Source organism: Salvelinus alpinus, chromosome 1, assembly GCF_045679555.1.
Source record: "Salvelinus alpinus chromosome 1, SLU_Salpinus.1, whole genome shotgun sequence".
NCBI classification, from domain to species: Eukaryota; Metazoa; Chordata; class Actinopteri; order Salmoniformes; family Salmonidae; genus Salvelinus; species Salvelinus alpinus.
Window position 1 is genome coordinate 10,426,421 of NC_092086.1, and position 19,847 is coordinate 10,446,267.

A 19,847-nucleotide genomic window follows, 5' to 3' on the forward strand; every position below is an offset into this window, starting at 1 on the left:
GAATGGTCAGGCAGGCTAGAGGTCAGGACAGGCAGAATGGTCAGGCAGACTAGAGGTCAGGACAAGCAGAATGGTCAGGCAGGCTAGAGGTCAGGACAGGCAGAATGGTCAGGCAGACTAGAGGTCAGGACAGGCAGAATGGTCAGGCAGGCTAGAGGTCAGGACAGGCAGAATGGTCAGGCAGGCTAGAGGTCAGGACAGGCAGAATGGTCAGGCATGCTAGAGGTCAGGACAGGCAGAATGGTCAGGCAGGCTAGAGGTCAGGACAGGCAGAATGGTCAGGCAGACTAGAGGTCTGGACAGGCAGAATGGTCAGGCAGGCTAGAGGTCAGGACAGGCAGAATGGTCAGGCATGTTAGAGGTCAGGACAGGCAGAATGGTCAGGCAGGCTAGAGGTCAGGACAGGCAGAATGGTCAGGCAGGCTAGAGGTCAGGATAGGCAGAATGGTCAGGCAGGCTAGAGGTCAGGACAGGCAGAATGTTCAGGCAGACTAGAGGTCAGGACAAGCAGAATGGTCAGGCAGGCTAGAGGTCAGGACAGGCAGAATGGTCAGGCAGACTAGAGGTCAGGACAGGCAGAATGGTCAGGCAGGCTAGAGGTCAGGACAGGCAGAATGGTCAGGCAGGCTAGAGGTCAGGACAGGCAGAATGGTCAGGCATGCTAGAGGTCAGGACAGGCAGAATGGTAAGGCAGGCTAGAGGTCAGGACAGGCAGAATGGTCAGGCAGGCTAGAGGTCAGGACAGGCAGAATGGTCAGGCAGCTTAGAGGTCAGGACAGGCAGAATGGTCAGGCAGGCTAGAGGTCAGGACAGGCAGAATGGTCAGGCATGCTAGAGGTCAGGACAGGCAGAATGGTCAGGCAGGCTAGAGGTCAGGACAGGCAGAATGGTCAGGCAGGCTAGAGGTCAGGCAGGCTAAAGGTCAGGACATGCAGAATGGTCAGGCAGACTCGAGGTCAGGACAGGCAGAATGGTCAGGCAGGCTAGAGGTCAGGACAGGCAGAATGGTCAGGCAGGCGGGTACAGAGTCCAGAAAACAGGCAAGGGACAAAAACCGTGAGGACTATCAAAAAAGAATAGAAGCAGGAGTAGGGAAAAACGCTGGTTGACTTGATAAACATAAACAAGATGAACTGGTACAGAGAAACAGGAATCACAGGGATATATACACCAGGGAAACACAGGGATATATACACCAGGGAAACACAGGGATATATACACCAGGGATATATACACCAGGGAAACACAGGGATATATACACCAGGGAAACACAGGGATATATACACCAGGGAAACACAGGGATATATACACCAGGGAAACACAGGGATATATACACCAGGGGAACACAGGGATATATACACCAGGGAAACACAGGGATATATACACCAGGGAAACACCGGGATATATACACCAGGGAAACACAGGGATATATACACCAGGGATATATACACCAGGTAAACACAGGGATATATACACCAGGGAAACACAGGGATATATACACCAGGGAAACACAGGGATATATACACCAGGGAAACACAGGGATATATACACCAGGGAAACACAGGGATATATACACCAGGGAAACACAGGGATCAATATACCAGGGAAACACGGGGATATATACACCAGGGAAACACAGGGATATATACACCAGGGAAACACATGGATATATACACCAGGGAAACACAGGGATATATACACCAGGGGAACACAGGGATATATACACCAGGGAAACACAGGGATATATACACCAGGGATATATACACCAGGGAAACACAGGGATATATACACCAGGGAAACACAGGGATATATACACAAGGTAAACACAGGGATATATACACCAGGGAAACACAGGGATATATACACCAGGGAAACACAGGGATATGTACACCAGGGAAACACAGGGATATATACACCAGGGGAACACAGGGATATATACACCAGGGAAACACAGGGATATATACACCAGGGAAACACAGGGACAAATACACCAGGGAAACACAGGGATAAATACATCAGGGAAACACAAGGATATATACACCAGGGAAACACAGGGATATATACACCAGGGAAACACAAGGATATATACACCAGGGAAACACAGGGATATATACACCAGGTAAACACAGGGATATCTACACCAGGGAAACACAGGGATATATACACCAGGGAAACACAGGGATATGTACACCAGGGAAACACAGGGATATGTACACCAGGGAAACACAGGGATATATACACCAGGGAAACACAGGGATATATACACCAGGGAAACACAGGGATAAATACACCAGGGAAACAAAGGGATATATACACCAGGGAAACACAGGGATATATACACCAGGGAAACACAGGGATATATACACCAGGGAAACACAGGGATATATACACCAGGGAAACACAGGGATATTATATATATATATATAATATTTGTACTATAGTATAGAATATTGGAGTATAGAGACACATTTAAAATGTTAGCTTCACTGTCAAAATAGATATGGTGTGGACTGTATACTCAATACAATCTAAATCTGATACCTCACTGTCATTATAGATATGGTGTGGACTGTTTACTCAATACAATCTAAATCTGATACCTCCCTGTCATTATAGATATGGTGTGGACTGTTTACTCAATACAATCTAAATCTGATACCTCACTGTCATTATAGATATGGTGTGGACTGTTTACTCAATACAATCTAAATCTGATACCTCACTGTCATTATAGATATGGTGTGGACTGTTTACTCAATACAATCTAAATCTGATACCTCACTGTCTGTCTTTTGACTGATAATGGTTTTAAAAATGGTCTGGTCAGTCTACTCAAATATTTGTAATATGCATTTTTCTATCTGCAGGCAATACTTTGATAATTTGTAATTTTCTAATAATGATACATTCATTTATGAATAGATATGGCAGGTTTCAGGACATTGATGTATCTGAATATGTTGAAAATATATATTGCCACTATTTTCACCACCAAAGAATATCAGTGTGATTTTAATATGATTTGACTCTTTGTCAGGTTGTCAGGCTGTGGAGTCACAGAGGAAGGCTGTGCTTCTCTGGTCTCAGCTCTGAAGTCAAACCCCTCACACCTGAGAGAGCTGGACCTGAGCTACAATCACCCAGGAGACTCAGGAGTCAGACTGCTCTCTGCTGGACTGGAGGATCCACACTGCAGACTGGAGAAACTCAAGTATGTAGAGGGTTTATGTCAATGTTCATATCAGACATGTTTGACTTATCAGGCTAGTTAAGACTAACATTCTGACCACCACTTGGACAAAGTTATATGCTGTGTGTGTGTGTCCAGTAAGTGTGTGTGTCCAGTGTGTGTGTGTGTGTCCAGTAAGTGTGTGTGTCCAGTGTGTGTGTGTGTGTGTCCAGTAAGTGTGTGTGTGTGTCTGTGTGTGTGTGTGTGTGAATCCTGTGTGTGTGTGTCCAATGTGTAAGTGTGTGTGTGTGTGTGTGTGTCCTCTGTGTGTGTGTGTGTTCTGTGTGTTTGTGTGTGTCCAGTGTGTCTAATATACACACACACACGTCACACACACACATACTCAAAACACACACTGGGGACACACATACTGGACACACACACACACAGACTGGACACACAAACACACACTGGACATACACACACACATATACTGGACACACACACATACTGGACACACACACACACACACACACACACACACACTGGACACACACAGACAATTATTTTCACCATGTGTGTCCAGTGTGTCTGTGTGTCTGTGTGTGTGTGTGTGTGTGTGTGTGTGTGTGTGTGTGTGTGTGTGTGTGTGTGTGTGTGTGTGTGTGTGTGTGTGTGTGTGTGTGTGTGTGTGTGTGTGTTTGTGTGTTTGTGTGTGTGTCCAGTAAGTGTGTGTGTCCAGTGTGTGTGTGTGTGTGTGTGTGTGTGTCCAGTAAGTGTGTGTGTCCAGTGTGTGTGTGTGTGTGTGTGTGTGTGTCCAGTAAGTGTGTGTGTCCAGTGTGTGTGTGTGTGTGTCCAGTAAGTGTGTGTGTGTGTCTGTGTGTGTGTGTGAATCCTGTGTGTGTGTGTCCAATGTGTAAGTGTGTGTGTGTGTGTGTGTGTCCTCTGTGTGTGTGTGTGTTCTGTGTGTTTGTGTGTCCAGTGTGTCTAATATACACACACACACGTCACACACACACATACTCAAAACACACACTGGGGACACACATACTGGACACACACACACACAGACTGGACACACACACACACACTGGACAACACACACACACATACTGGACACACACACACACACACACACACACACACACACACACACACACACACACACACTGGACACACACACTGGATACACACACTGGACACAAACAGACAATTATTTTCACCATGTGTGTCCAGTGTGTCTGTGTGTCTGTGTGTGTGTGTGTGTGTGTGTGTGTCCAGTCTGTGTGTGTGTGTCCAGTGTGTGTGTGTGTGTGTGTGTGTGTGTGTGTGTGTGTGTGTGTGTGTGTGTGTGTGTGTGTGTGTGTGTGTGTGTGTGTGTGTGTGTGTCCAGTGTGTGTGTGTGTGTGTGTGTCCAGTGTGTGTGTGTGTGTGTGTGTGTGTGTGTGTGTGTGTCCAGTAAGTGTGTGTGTCCAGTGTGTGTATGTGTGTGTCCAGTAAGTGTGTGTGTGTGTCTGTGTGTGTGTGTGTGTGAATCCTGTGTGTGTGTGTCCAATGTGTAAGTGTGTGTGTGTGTGTGTGTGTGTCCTCTGTGTGTGTGTGTGTTCTGTGTGTTTGTGTGTCCAGTGTGTCTAATATACACACACACACGTCACACACACACATACTCAAAACACACACTGGGGACACACATACTGGACACACACACACACAGACTGGACACACACACACACACACACTGGACACACACACACACACATACTGGACACACACACATACTGGACACACACACACACACACACACACACTGGACACACACACTGGATACACACACTGGACACAAACAGACAATTATTTTCACCATGTGTGTCCAGTGTGTCTGTGTGTGTGTGTGTGTGTGTGTGTGTGTGTGTGTGTGTGTGTGTGTGTCCAGTCTGTGTGTGTCCAGTGTGTGTGTGTGTGTGTGTGTGTGTGTGTGTGTGTGTGTGTGTGTGTGTGTGTGTGTGTGTGTGTGTGTGTGTGTGTGTGTGTGTGTGTGTGTGTGTGTGTGTGTGTGAGAGTTCAGGTGTATCCCTCAATGACTGTCTGTTCTTCTGCTTACCGCTACAGTGTGGAACATGGTGGAGAGAACAGAATGAAACCTGGGCTTAGAAAATGTGAGTGTTGACTGCTGTGAAGAATATGACTAAGAATAAGTCTTAATTCAAGTTAAGTCAAAGTCAAAGACCACCATCATTACTTACTTGGTCATATTGAATATCAGCTGTAGTTCTACAGAAGCAGAAATCAGGGACACCAACGTTTACAAAGAGCTTTGACAATGTGTGTGTGTGTGTGTGTGTGTGTGTGTGTGTGTGTGTGTGTGTGTGTGTGTGTGTGTGTGTGTGTGTGTGTGTGTGTGTGTGTGTGTGTGTGTGTGTGTGTGTGTGTGTGTGTGTGTGTGGTGTGTTTGTGGTACGTGTGTGTGTGTGTGTGTGTGTGTGTGTGTGTGTGTGTGTGTGTGTGTGTGTGTGTGTGTGTGTGTGTGTGTGTGTGTGTGTGTGTGTGTGTGTGTGTGTGTAATTAATGGGAATAAGTGTGTTTTATATTACCATACAGTATAACATATGATCATTCAACAAGTCTCAAGTTACCTTAACTTCTCCTTTTGATACCTAGAAACATCTACATTAAATGAATTAGTGAAAAGTGAGTTAACATTCTAATGTGAATGATGATGATTTCTAATATTGTGTCTGGTTTCATCCATCAGATGTCTGTGATCTCACACTGGACCCAAACACAGTAAACAGACACCTCTCTCTGTCTGAGGAGAACAGAAAGGTGACACGTAGGAGAGAGAAGCAGCCGTATCCTGATCACCCAGAGAGATTTGAGGACTGGGGACAGGTGCTGTGTAGAGAGGGTCTGACTGGGCGCTGTTACTGGGAGGCAGAGTGGAGTGGGAGGGTTGATATAGGAGTGACATATAAAGGAATCAGCAGGAGAGGAGAGGTTGATGACTGTTGTCTTGGATACAATGACAAGTCCTGGAGTCTGGACTGCTCTGACTACAGTTACGCTGCCTGGCACAATAATAATTCCACTACCATAGACGTCCCCTCCTCCAGCTCCCACAGAGTAGGAGTGTATCTGGACTGGCCAGCCGGCACTCTGTCCTTCTATAGAGCCTCCTCTGACACACTGACCCACCTGACCACATTCACCTCCACATTCACTGAGCCCCTCTATCCAGGGTTTGGGGTTTATGACGATGACTCCTCAGTGTCCCTGAAATAATAACCTGACACACACACACACACACACACACACACACACACACACACACACACACACACACACACACACACACACACACACACTGGACACACACACACTGGACACACTGGACACACACACACTGGACACACTGGACACACACACACTGGACACACACACAATGGAAACACACACACACACACACACACTGTGGACACACAGGACACACACACACAGGACACACACACATGCGTGTCTTCCTATAATTGTGACAATAACACTGTTAAAATACCAATGTGATCATTTGTTGTCTTTTATGTTGAATAACAAATTGTATAATTATATATGGACATACGCTCCATAGTTGTACAAGTATACAAGGATATATTGTACTTTTCATAATAAAACATACTTGAAACAAGAAAAGCATGTTAATTGTGAAAACAGTTTGGTTATTGATGTTACGTTTCCTCTGTCAGGTTGACGTTAACCTGCGACTGGTTGAAACATGAAACTAATATGAAATGAAATACAAACAATTAAATATGAGGAATTGAATTAAACAAATTGTACAACAGAGTGTTGTGATGCAGGGTTACTATAGCAACAGAGTGTTGTGATGCAGGGTTACTATAGCAACAGAGTGTTGTGATGCAGGGTCACTATAGCAACAGAGTTCTCTCTCTCTCTCTCTGCTCTGCTGTTCTCTCTTTTCTCTGCTCTCTCTGCTCTCTCTCTGCTCTCTCACTCTATGCTCTCTCACTCTCTCTTTTATTTCTCAGCCTGCTCTCTGCTCTCTGCTGTCCGCTCTCTCTGCTCTCTATTGCTCTCTCTTCTCTCTGCTCTCTCTCTCTCTGCTCTCTCTCTCTGCTCTCTCTCTCTCTGTTATCTCTCTGTTCTCTGCTCTCTCTCTCTGCTCTCTCAGCCTGCTCTCTCTCTCTGCTCTCTCTCTGCTCTCTCACTCTATGCTCTCTCACTCTCTCTTTGCTTTCTCAGCCTGCTCTCTCTCTCTCTGCTCTCTGCTCTCTCTCTCTCCCTCTGCTCTCTCTGCCCTCTTCTCTCTCACCTGCTCTCTGTCTGCTCTGCTGTTCTCTCTTTTCTCTGCTTTCTCTCTGCTCTCTCTCTGCTCTCTCACTCTATGCTCTCTCACTCTCTCTGTTCTCTCTCTGCTCTCTCTCTCTCTGCCCTCTCTGTTCTCTCTCTGCTCTCTATTGCTCTCTCAGCACTCTCTGTTCTCTCTCTGCTCTCTCTCTCTCTGCTCTCTCTGTTCTCTCTCTCTGCTCTCTCTACTCTCCATCTGCCCTCTGCTCTCTCTCTGCTTTTTCTATCTGCTCTCTGTCTCTCCCTCTGCTCTCTCTCTCTCTGTTCTCTGCTCTCTCTGCTCTGCTCTCCCTGCTATCTCTCTCTGCTCTCTCTCTCTCTGCTCTCACTTTTCTCTATGCTCTGCTCTCTCTGCTTGCTCTCTCTCTGCTCTCTCTCTCTCTCTCTCTCTCTCTGCCCTCTCTGTTCTCTCTCACTCTCTGCTGTCTCTCTGCTCTCTCTGCTGTCTATCTCTGCTCTCGCTCTGCTCTCTCTGCTCTTTCTCTCTGCTTCTCTTTTCTCTCTCTGCTCTCTCTTCTCTCTGCCCTCTCTCTTCTCTCTGCTCTCTCTTTGCTTTCTCAGCCTGCTCTCTCTCTGTTCTCTGCTCTCTCTCTCTGCTCTCTCAGCCTGCTCTCTCTGTCTCTCTCTCTCAACTCTCTCTCTCTGCTCTCTCTTTTCTCTGCTCTCTCTCTGCTCTCACTCTATGCTCTCTCACTCTCTCTTTGCTTTCTCAGCCTGCTCTCTCTGCTCTCTGCTCTCTCTCTCTCCCTCTGCTCTCTCTGCCCTCTTCTCTCTCTGCTCTCTCTCTGCCTTCTCTGCTCTCTCTCTGCTCTCTCTCTGCCTTCTCTGCTCTCTCTCTCCCTCTGCTCTCTGTCTCACTCTGCCCTCTCCCCTCTCTCTCTGCTCTCTCTCTATGCTCTTTCTGTGCTCAGCTCGCTCAGCTCTCTCTGCCTTCTGCTCTCTGCTCTTTCTCTCTGCTCTCTGTTCTCTGCTCTCTCTGCTCTGCTCTCCCTGCTATCTCTCTCTGCTATCTCAGTCTCTGCTCTCTCTTTTCTCTATGCTCTGCTTCCTCTCTCTCTGTTCTCTCTCTGTTCTCTCTCTCTCTCTGCCTTCTCTGTTCTCTCTCACTCTGCTCTCTCTCTCTGCTCTGCTCTCTCTGCTGTCTCTCTGCTCTCTCTGCTGTCTATCTCTGCTCTCTCTATCCTCTGCTCTCTCTGCCCTCTCTTTTCTCTCTCTCTGCTCTCTCTCTCTCTGTTCTCTGCTCTCTCTCCCTCTGCTCTTTCTGCTCTGTTCTCTCTGCCTCTCTCTCTCTCTCTCTGCTCTCTCTTTGCTTTCTCAGCCTGCTCTCTCTCTCTGCTCTCTCTCTCTCTCTCTCTCTCTCTCTCTCTCTCTGCTCTCTCAGCCTGCTCTCTCTCTGCTCTCTCTCTGCTCTCTCAGCCTGCTCTCTCTCTCTGCTCTCTCTCTCCCTCTGCTCTTCTGCTCTCTCTTTTCTCTGCTCTCTCTCTGCTCTCACTCTATGCTCTCTCACTCTCTTTGCTTTCTCAGCTGCTCTCTCTCTCCCTCTGCTCTCTCTCTCTGCTCTCTCTCTCTCTTTGCTTTCTCAGCCTGCTCTCTGCTCTCTCTCTCTGCTCTCTCTCTCCCTCTGCTCTCACTCTCACCCTCTCCTCTCTCTCTCTCTCTCTGCTCTCTCTCTTTGCTCTCTCAGCCTACTCTCTGCTCTCTCTCTCTATGCTCTCTCTGTGCTCTGCTCGCTCAGCTCTCTCTGCTCTCAGCTCTCTCTCTGCTCTCTCTGCTGTCTCTCTCTCTCTCTCTCTCTCACCCTCTCTCTCTCTCACTCTGCTCTCTCTATATGTTCTCTGCTCTCTCTCTTTTCTCTACTCTTCTTGCTCTGCTCTCTCTCTCTGCTCTGTTCTCTGATCTATCTCTCCCTCTGCTCTCTCTGCTCTCTTTTCTCTGCTCGCTCTCTCTCTGACCTCTCTGCTCTCTCTCTCTCTGCTCTCTCTTTGCCCTCTGCTCTCTCACTCTCTCTTTGCTTTCTAAGCCTGCTTTCTGCTCGCTCTCTCTCTCTGCTCTCTCAGCCTGCTCTCTGCTCGCGCTCTCTGCTCTCTCTGCCCTCGCTCTTCTCTCTGCTCTCTGCTATCTCACTCTCTCTCTTTCCCTCTCTCGCTCTGCTCTCTCTCTGCTCTCGCAGCCTGCTCTCTGCTCTCTCTCTGTTCTCTGATCTCTCTCCCTCTGCTCTCTCTTCTCTGCCCTCTCTGCTCTCTCACTCTCTCTTTGCTTTCTCAGCCTGCTTTCTGCTCTCCGCTCTTTCTCTGCTCTCTCAGCATGCTCTCTGCTCACTCTCTCTCTGTTATCTCTCTCCCTCTGCTCTCTCTTCTCTCTCTCACTCTCTGCTCTGCTCTCTCTCTCAGCCTGCTCTCTGCTCTCTCTTCTGTTCTCTCTCCCTCTCTGCTCTCTCTCCCTCTCTGCTCTATCTGCTCTCTCTTCTCTCTGCCCTCTCCCTCTTCTCTCTCTCCCTGCTCTCTCTACTCTCTCTCTTTCTGCTCTCTCTCTCTCTCCCTCTCTGCTCTCTCCCTCTGCGCTCTCTCTCTCTGCTCTGCTGCTCTTTCTCTGCTCTCTCTCTCTCTCTCTTCTCTGCCCTCTCTGCTCTCTCACTCCCTCTGCTCTCTGTTCTCTGCTCTCTCTCTCTGCTCTGCTGCGCTCTCTCTTTTCTCTGCTCTCTCTCTCTCTTTCTCTGCTCTTCTACTCTGCTCTCTCTCTCTGCTCTCTCAGTCTCTCCGGTCTCTCTCTCTAATGCTCTCTGCTCTCTCCTCTCTAATGCTCTCTGCTCTCTCAGCCTGCTCTCTCTCTGCTCTCACCCTCTCTCTTTCTCTCTGCTCTCTGCTTTCTCTTTTCCCTGCTCTCTGCTCTCTCTCTCTCTCAGCCTGCTCTCTGCTCTCTGCTCTCTGCTGTCTGCTCTCTCAGCTCTCTCTCTGTGCTCTGCTCTCTTCTCTCTGCTGTCTGCTCTCTCTTTTCTCTGCTCGCTCTCTGCTCTCTCTCTATCTCTCGCTTTATATCTTAACAGGGGTGCAGTTTGGACAATCACCACTTGATGTCAGTGTTAAACCAGAAGTGATGAAAACAACATCACTGCAGAGAGAGAGAGAGTCTAATATACTGATATACAGTGCATTCAGAAAGTATTCAGACCCCTTGACTTTTTACACATTTTGTCACGTTACAGCCTTATTCTAAAATGGATTACATTGTTTTTTTCCCTCATCAATCTACACACAATAACCCAGAATTACAAAGCAAAAACTGTTTATTTTATGTGTGCAAATGTATATTTAAAAAAAACTTAGATATCACATTTACATAAGTATTCAGACCCTTTACTCAGTACTTTGTTGAAGCACCTTTGGCAGCGATTACAGCCTTGAGTCTTCTTGGGTATGACGCTACAAGCTTGGCACACCTGTATTTGGGGAGTTTCTCCCATTCTTCTCTGCAGATCCTCTAAAACTCTGTCAGGTTGGATGAGGAGCTTTGCTGCACTGCTATTTTCAGGTCTCTCCAGAGATGTTCGATCGGGTTCAAGTCCGGGCTTAGGATCATTGTCCTGTTGTCCAGTCTGTGTATACTATACTGGGAGGGTAGAGAGTCAGAACTGATAGAGGATCTGGAGCCCTGAGGGAAAGAGAGAGAGGGAGGGTAGAGAGTCAGAACAGAGGGAGAGAGGGAGGGGGGAGAGTCAGAACAGAGGGAAAGAGAGAGAGGGAGGGTAGAGAGTCAGAACAGAGGTAAGAGAGAGGGAGGGTAGAGAGTCAGAACAGAGGGAAAGAGAGAGAGAAGGAGGGTAGAGAGTCAGAACAGAGGGAAAGAGAGAGAGGGAGGGGAGAGAGTCAGAACAGAGGGAAAGATGGATAGAGAGGGGGGGTAGAGAGTCAGAACAGAGGGAAAGAGAGAGAGAGGGAGGGTAGAGAGTCAGAACAGAGGGAAAGAGAGAGATGGAGGGTAGAGGGTCAGAACAGAGGGAAAGAGAGAGAGAGGGAGGGGAGAAAGTCAGAACAGAGGGAAAGAGAGAGAGAGAGGGGGGAGAGAGTCAGAACAGAGGGAATGAGAGAGAGAGATGGAGGGTAGAGAGTCAGAACAGAGGGAAAGAGAGAGAGAGATGGAGGGGAGAGAGTCAGAACAGAGTGAAAGAGAGAGAGAGGGAGGGTAGAGAGTCAGAACAGAGGGAAAAAGAGAGAGGGAAGGGAGAGAGTCAGAACAGAGGGAAAGAGAGAGAGAGGGATGGTAGAGTCAGAACAGAGGGAAAGAGAGAGAGGGAGGGTAGAGAGTCAGAACAGAGGGAAAGAGAGAGAGGGAGGGCAGAAAGTCTGAACTGCTTCAAGGTCAGAACTTGGTCAGGATGTTTCTCTGAATCACAGAACACTAAAGTTGGTCATGATGTTTATCTGAAACACAGAACACTAAAGTTGGTCATGATGTTTCTCTAAAACAGTAAATACTAAAGTTGGTCATGATGTTTCTCTAAAACAGTAAAGACTAAAGTTGGTCATGATGTTTCTCTGAAACAGTAAAGACTAAAGTTGGTCATGATGTTTCTCTAAAACACAGAACACTAAAGTTGGTCATGATGTTTCTCTAAAACACAGAAGACTAAAGTTGGTCATGATGTTTCTCTAAAACACAGAACAGTAAAGTTGGTCATGATGCTTCTCTGAAAGACAGATCACTAAAGTTGGTCATGATGTTTCTCTAAAACACAGAACACTAAAGTTGGTCATGATGTTTCTCTGAAACAGTAAAGACTAAAGTTGGTCATGATGTTTCTCTAAAACACAGAACACTAAAGTTGGTCATGATGTTTCTCTAAAACACAGAACACTAAAGTTGGTCATGATGTTTCTCTAAAACACAGAACACTAAAGTTGGTCATGATGTTTCTCTAAAACAGTAAATACTAAAGTTGGTCATGATGTTTCTCTAAAATAGTAAAGACTAAAGTTGGTCATGATGTTTCTCTGAAACAGTAAAGACTAAAGTTGGTCATGATGTTTCTCTAAAACACAGAAGACTAAAGTTGGTCATGATGTTTCTCTAAAACACAGAAGACTAAAGTTGGTCATGATGTTTCTCTAAAACACAGAACAGTAAAGTTGGTCATGATGCTTCTCTGAAAGACAGATCACTAAAGTTGGTCATGATGTTTCTCTAAAACACAGAACACTAAAGTTGGTCATGATGTTTCTCTAAAACAGTAAAGACTAAAGTTGGTCATGATGTTTCTCTAAAACACAGAACACTAAAGTTGGTCATGATGTTTCTCTAAAACACAGAACACTAAAGTTGGTCATGATGTTTCTCTAAAACACAGAACACTAAAGTTGGTCATGATGTTTCTCTGAAACAGTAAAGACTAAAGTTGGTCATGATGTTTCTCTAAAACACAGAACACTAAAGTTGGTCATGATGTTTCTCTGAAACACAGAACACTAAAGTTGGTCATGATGTTTCTCTAAAACACAGAACACTAAAGTTGGTCATGATGTTTCTCTGAAACACAGAAGACTAAAGTTGGTCATGATGTTTCTCTAAAACACAGAACACTAAAGTTGGTCATGATGTTTCTCTGAAACAGTAAAGACTACAGTTGGTCATGATGTTTCTCTAAAACACAGAACACTAAAGTTGGTCATGATGTTTCTCTAAAACACAGAACACTAAAGTTGGTCATGATGTTTCTCTAAAACAGTAAAGACTAAAGTTGGTCATGATGTTTCTCTAAAACACAGAACACTAAAGTTGGTCATGATGTTTCTCTAAAACACAGAACACTAAAGTTGGTCATGATGTTTCTCTAAAACAGTAAAGACTAAAGTTGGTCATGATGTTTCTCTAAAACAGTAAAGACTAAAGTTGGTCATGATGTTTCTCTAAAACAGTAAAGACTAAAGTTGGTCATGATGTTTCTCTAAAACACAGAACACTAAAGTTGGTCATGATGTTTCTCTAAAACACAGAACACTAAAGTTGGTCATGATGTTTCTCTGAAACACAGAACACTAAAGTTGGTCATGATGTTTCTCTGAAACAGTAAAGACTAAAGTTGGTCATGATGTTTCTCTAAAACAGTAAAGACTACAGTTGGTCATGATGTTTCTCTAAAACAGTAAAGACTAAAGTTGGTCATGATGTTTCTCTAAAACAGTAAAGACTACAGTTGGTCATGATGTTTCTCTAAAACAGTAAAGACTAAAGTTGGTCATGATGTTTCTCTAAAACAGTAAAGACTACAGTTGGTCATGATGTTTCTCTAAAACACAGAACACTAAAGTTGGTCATGATGTTTCTCTAAAACACAGAACACTAAAGTTGGTCATGATGTTTCTCTAAAACAGTAAAGACTAAAGTTGGTCATGATGTTTCTCTAAAACACAGAACACTAAAGTTGGTCATGATGTTTCTCTAAAACACAGAACACTAAAGTTGGTCATGATGTTTCTCTAAAACAGTAAAGACTAAAGTTGGTCATGATGTTTCTCTAAAACAGTAAAGACTAAAGTTGGTCATGATGTTTCTCTAAAACAGTAAAGACTAAAGTTGGTCATGATGTTTCTCTAAAACACAGAACACTAAAGTTGGTCATGATGTTTCTCTAAAACACAGAACACTAAAGTTGGTCATGATGTTTCTCTGAAACACAGAACACTAAAGTTGGTCATGATGTTTCTCTGAAACAGTAAAGACTAAAGTTGGTCATGATGTTTCTCTAAAACAGTAAAGACTAAAGTTGGTCATGATGTTTCTCTAAAACAGTAAAGACTAAAGTTGGTCATGATGTTTCTCTAAAACAGTAAAGACTAAAGTTGGTCATGATGTTTCTCTAAAACAGTAAAGACTAAAGTTGGTCATGATGTTTCTCTAAAACAGTAAAGACTAAAGTTGGTCATGATGTTTCTCTAAAACACAGAACACTAAAGTTGGTCATGATGTTTCTCTAAAACAGTAAAGACTAAAGTTGGTCATGATGTTTCTCTAAAACAGTAAAGACTAAAGTTGGTCATGATGTTTCTCTAAAACAGTAAAGACTAAAGTTGGTCATGATGTTTCTCTAAAACAGTAAAGACTAAAGTTGGTCATGATGTTTCTCTAAAACACAGAACACTAAAGTTGGTCATGATGTTTCTCTGAAACACAGAACACTAAAGTTGGTCATGATGTTTCTCTAAAACACAGAACACTAAAGTTGGTCGTTGGTCATGATGTTTCTCTGAAACACAGAAGACTAAAGTTGGTCATGATGTTTCTCTAAAACACAGAACACTAAAGTTGGTCATGATGTTTCTCTGAAACAGTAAAGACTACTTGGTCATGATGTTTCTCTAAAACACAGAACACTAAAGTTGGTCATGATGTTTCTCTAAAACACAGAACACTAAAGTTGGTCATGATGTTTCTCTGAAACACAGAACACTAAAGTTGGTCATGATGTTTCTCTGAAACACAGAACACTAAAGTTGGTCATGATGTTTCTCTAAAACACAGAACACTAAAGTTGGTCATGATGTTTCTCTGAAACACAGAACACTAAAGTTGGTCATGATGTTTCTCTGAAACACAGAACACTAAAGTTGGTCATGATGTTTCTCTGAAACAGTAAAGACTAAAGTTGGTCATGGTGTTTCTCTAAAACAGTAAAGACTAAAGTTGGTCATGATGTTTCTCTAAAACAGTAAAGACTAAAGTTGGTCATGATGTTTCTCTAAAACAGTAAAGACTAAAGTTGGTCATGATGTTTCTCTAAAACAGTAAAGACTAAAGTTGGTCATGATGTTTCTCTAAAACACAGAACACTAAAGTTGGTCATGATGTTTCTCTAAAACACAGAACACTAAAGTTGGTCATGATGTTTCTCTGAAACACAGAACACTAAAGTTGGTCATGATGTTTCTCTGAAACACAGAACACTAAAGTTGGTCATGATGTTTCTCTGAAACAGTAAAGACTAAAGTTGGTCATGATGTTTCTCTAAAACACAGAACACTAAAGTTGGTCATGATGTTTCTCTAAAACAGTAAAGACTAAAGTTGGTCATGATGTTTCTCTAAAACAGTAAAGACTAAAGTTGGTCATGATGTTTCTCTAAAACACAGAACACTAAAGTTGGTCATGATGTTTCTCTAAAACAGTAAAGACTAAAGTTGGTCATGATGTTTCTCTAAAACAGTAAAGACTAAAGTTGGTCATGATGTTTCTCTAAAACAGTAAAGACTAAAGTTGGTCATGATGTTTCTCTAAAACACAGAACACTAAAGTTGGTCATGATGTTTCTCTAAAACAGTAAAGACTAAAGTTGGTCATGATGTTTCTCTAAAACAGTAAAGACTAAAGTTGGTCATGATGTTTCTCTAAAACAGTAAAGACTAAAGTTGGTCATGATGTTTCTCTAAAACAGTAAAGACTAAAGTTGGTCATGATGTTTCTCTAAAACAGTAAAGACTAAAGTTGGTCATGATGTTTCTCTAAAACACAGAACACTAAAGTTGGTCATGATGTTTCTCTAAAACACAGAACACTAAAGTTGGTCATGATGTTTCTCTGAAACACAGAACACTAAAGTTGGTCATGATGTTTCTCTGAAACACAGAACACTAAAGTTGGTCATGATGTTTCTCTAAAACAGTAAAGACTAAAGTTGGTCATGATGTTTCTCTAAAACACAGAACACTAAAGTTGGTCATGATGTTTCTCTAAAACAGTAAAGACTAAAGTTGGTCATGATGTTTCTCTAAAACAGTAAAGACTAAAGTTGGTCATGATGTTTCTCTAAAACACAGAACACTAAAGTTGGTCATGATGTTTCTCTAAAACAGTAAAGACTAAAGTTGGTCATGATGTTTCTCTAAAACAGTAAAGACTAAAGTTGGTCATGATGTTTCTCTAAAACAGTAAAGACTAAAGTTGGTCTTGATGTTTCTCTGAAACAGTAAAGACTAAAGTTGGTCTTGATGTTTCTCTAAAACAGTAAAGACTAAAGTTGGTCATGATGTTTCTCTAAAACACAGAACACTAAAGTTGGTCATGATGTTTCTCTAAAACAGTAAAGACTAAAGTTGGTCATGATGTTTCTCTAAAACAGTAAAGACTAAAGTTGGTCATGATGTTTCTCTAAAACAGTAAAGACTAAAGTTGGTCATGATGTTTCTCTAAAACAGTAAAGACTAAAGTTGGTCATGATGTTTCTCTAAAACACAGAACACTAAAGTTGGTCATGATGTTTCTCTGAAACACAGAACACTAAAGTTGGTCATGATGTTTCTCTAAAACAGTAAAGACTAAAGTTGGTCATGATGTTTCTCTAAAACACAGAACACTAAAGTTGGTCATGATGTTTCTCTAAAACAGTAAAGACTAAAGTTGGTCATGATGTTTCTCTAAAACAGTAAAGACTAAAGTTGGTCATGATGTTTCTCTAAAACACAGAACACTAAAGTTGGTCATGATGTTTCTCTAAAACAGTAAAGACTAAAGTTGGTCATGATGTTTCTCTAAAACAGTAAAGACTAAAGTTGGTCATGATGTTTCTCTAAAACACAGAACACTAAAGTTGGTCATGATGTTTCTCTAAAACACAGAACACTAAAGTTGGTCGTGATGTTTCTCTAAAACAGTAAAGACTAAAGTTGGTCATGATGTTTCTCTAAAACACAGAACACTAAAGTTGGTCATGATGTTTCTCTAAAACAGTAAAGACTAAAGTTGGTCATGATGTTTCTCTAAAACACAGAACACTAAAGTTGGTCATAAGCAGAGGTCTAGCAGAGCCAACGTGCAGTTGTATATTTCAACAAGCTGTTCCTGTGTCACATACCGAATAGCCGATACCATGAATGTCCTTTACAAGAAAAGACTCAGCTACATAGATGCTGCCAAGATGAAGATGTTGGACCATATTGCAGATGTTCTCTTTGCACAAAGGATGCTAAACAATGGAGAGTTGGACAGTATCCAGTCTATAGGAGGTACTCATGACAAGGGCCGGGCCCTGATTGACACTGCCAGAAGTAAGGGAGGTATTACTAGTAATAGCTTGATGGCAACATGGGAAAATTACCCTGGATCATCCTCAGTAGGTAATGGTAATGTTATGTCACCTAAGGAAATAGTCTCAATTTTTTGGGACAATATAACCCGTGATGATATTGAGAAGATGAAGTTTGTTATGAGCGAGATAGAGATCACGCATCGACACCGCATCAGTGGACCTGCAATATGTGACAGATAGAACCCGGTTAGCAGATGTTATGGCATTGCATTACGGAGCTGCAGCACGGGCAGGGTTGAACACCCTGCTCAAGAAAATCGGTTGCAATGACCTGGTGAAGCGAGTCAAAGACAGTGACTGTACTCACACCTCAAGTCAGCTACAACCTGTGGCCTTCGCTACACGCGGCAAGGTTATCAATAAACATCAAGGTGCTGTGACAGAGAAGGTGTTGAATATACTTTGCGACCTTGACAGAGGACAGTTGAAAAGATTCATATGGACATTGAAACTACCAAGCAGCACGGCGGAGCTTATCAGAAACACCAACTGACCTGCAAAAAGTGCTGAAGGAACATGTTCAACATGACCGGTTACCTGGATACCATTTACAAAACACTGAGGGAAATGAACCAAAACAGCCTGGCAGACCAGTTGAAAACGTACATAGCCGGCCTCAGTCCCTAGGATATGTAGTCAATGATGAACTGTGTTTACTACACTGAACAGTATTAGGTCTATAAATGTCCCTAGGATATGTAGTCAATGATGAACTGTGTTTACTACACTGAACAGTATTAGGTCTATAAATGTCCCTAGGATATGTAGTCAATGATGAACTGTGTTTACTACACTGAACAGTATTAGGTCTATAAATGTCCCTAGGATATGTAGTCAATGATGAACTGTGTTTACTACACTGAACAGTATTAGGTCTATAAATGTCCCTAGGATATGTAGTCAATGATAAACTGTGTTTACTACACTGAACAGTATTAGGTCTATAAATGTCCCTAGGATATGTAGTCAATGATAAACTGTTTTTACTACACTGAACAGTATTAGTTCTATAAATGTGCCATTGCAAAATGTCTCTATTGAGCTATAGCTTGGTGATATGTACCACTGCTTTGTTTTGTGATAAACTGGTCAATAAACCCGAGTGACAACAATGTATACTGTGCATGTCTCTACACACACAAACGGGCTGAGTAGAGTACAACTTTCATTATAGTGAAGTACAGCCTTTTTGTAATTACACTTTGTACCAGTAACAACATCCAAATATTTTACCTGCCAACAAATAAATGATGTTATTCCTGGTTGTTTCAGTTACTCAGTGGCATGGATTATGGCGTAATTACTGCACTTACCTGATATCTTGATACTGTTTTAATAGACCTGTGACCATTTATTTGTAGAGTCATCATTATCACTTACCATCATTTAAATGTGTAACCGGTAGACACTTTCTAATGTTCCCATGCAGGTCGCCTTTATTGTATCTGTTCACACCGAAAATGTGCTGGATGAACAAACATGCCTTATAGATAAGGTTACCTTGTTTACACCAGATCGTGTTTGGGTGGCACGGCAACAGGTCCAAAGTCAATCAGCTACTAACAGCTCCCACCTTAGACTCCCAAACAGAAAAGCTTGTTATTCTGTAGTTGACATAGCTAATAGAATGACCTATCTGGTGTGGATGTTTGCTCACCATGGAGATAGCAGTAGCTGGGTGAATCATTCACACTTGGACAGTCTGAGCTTCATTGACATAACAGCTGAAACCCCCCCGGTGTTGGATGTTCCGAGCCCCATTATACATAACAGTGGTTGGACGATCTACCTGGGTGTTGGAGCCCCATATACATAACAGTGGTTGGACCATCTACCTTGGTGTTGGAGCCCCATATACATAACAGTGGTTGGACGATCTACCTGGGTGTTGGAGCCCCATATACATAACAGTGGTTGGACGATCTACCTTGGTGTTGGAGCCCCATATACATAACAGTGGTTGGACGATCTACCTGGGTGTTGGAGCCCCATATACATAACAGTGGTTGGACGATCTACCTGGGTGTTGGAGCCCCATATACATAACAGTGGTTGGACGATCTACCAGGGTGTTGGAGCCCCATATACATAACAGTGGTTGGACGATCTACCTGGGTGTTGGAGCCCCATATACATAACAGTGGTTGGACCATCTACCTTGGTGTTGGAGCCCCATATACATAACAGTGGTTGGACCATCTACCTTGGTGTTGGAGCCCCATATACATAACAGTGGTTGGACCATCT

The 19,847-nt window shown here is 43.3% G+C and overlaps 2 protein-coding genes across 7 annotated transcripts in view; one reads left to right on the forward strand and one right to left on the reverse strand.

The window, feature by feature from the left end:
- LOC139534786 (NLR family CARD domain-containing protein 3-like) overlaps window positions 1-6,856 on the forward strand; it is a 45,222-nt gene extending 38,366 nt beyond the window's left edge. For all 3 annotated transcript variants that reach the window (XM_071336040.1, XM_071334546.1, XM_071335199.1), the window contains 3 exons: window positions 3,038-3,211; window positions 5,279-5,325; window positions 5,922-6,856. In XM_071336040.1, the coding sequence (XP_071192141.1) occupies window positions 3,038-3,211; window positions 5,279-5,325; window positions 5,922-6,448 (748 nt within the window). In that variant the 3' untranslated portion in view covers window positions 6,449-6,856. The remainder of the gene's footprint in view (window positions 1-3,037; window positions 3,212-5,278; window positions 5,326-5,921) is intronic.
- Window positions 1-19,847, reverse strand: part of LOC139546938 (serine-rich adhesin for platelets-like) — a 115,715-nt gene that overhangs the window by 49,341 nt on the left and 46,527 nt on the right. The window lies entirely within an intron of this gene.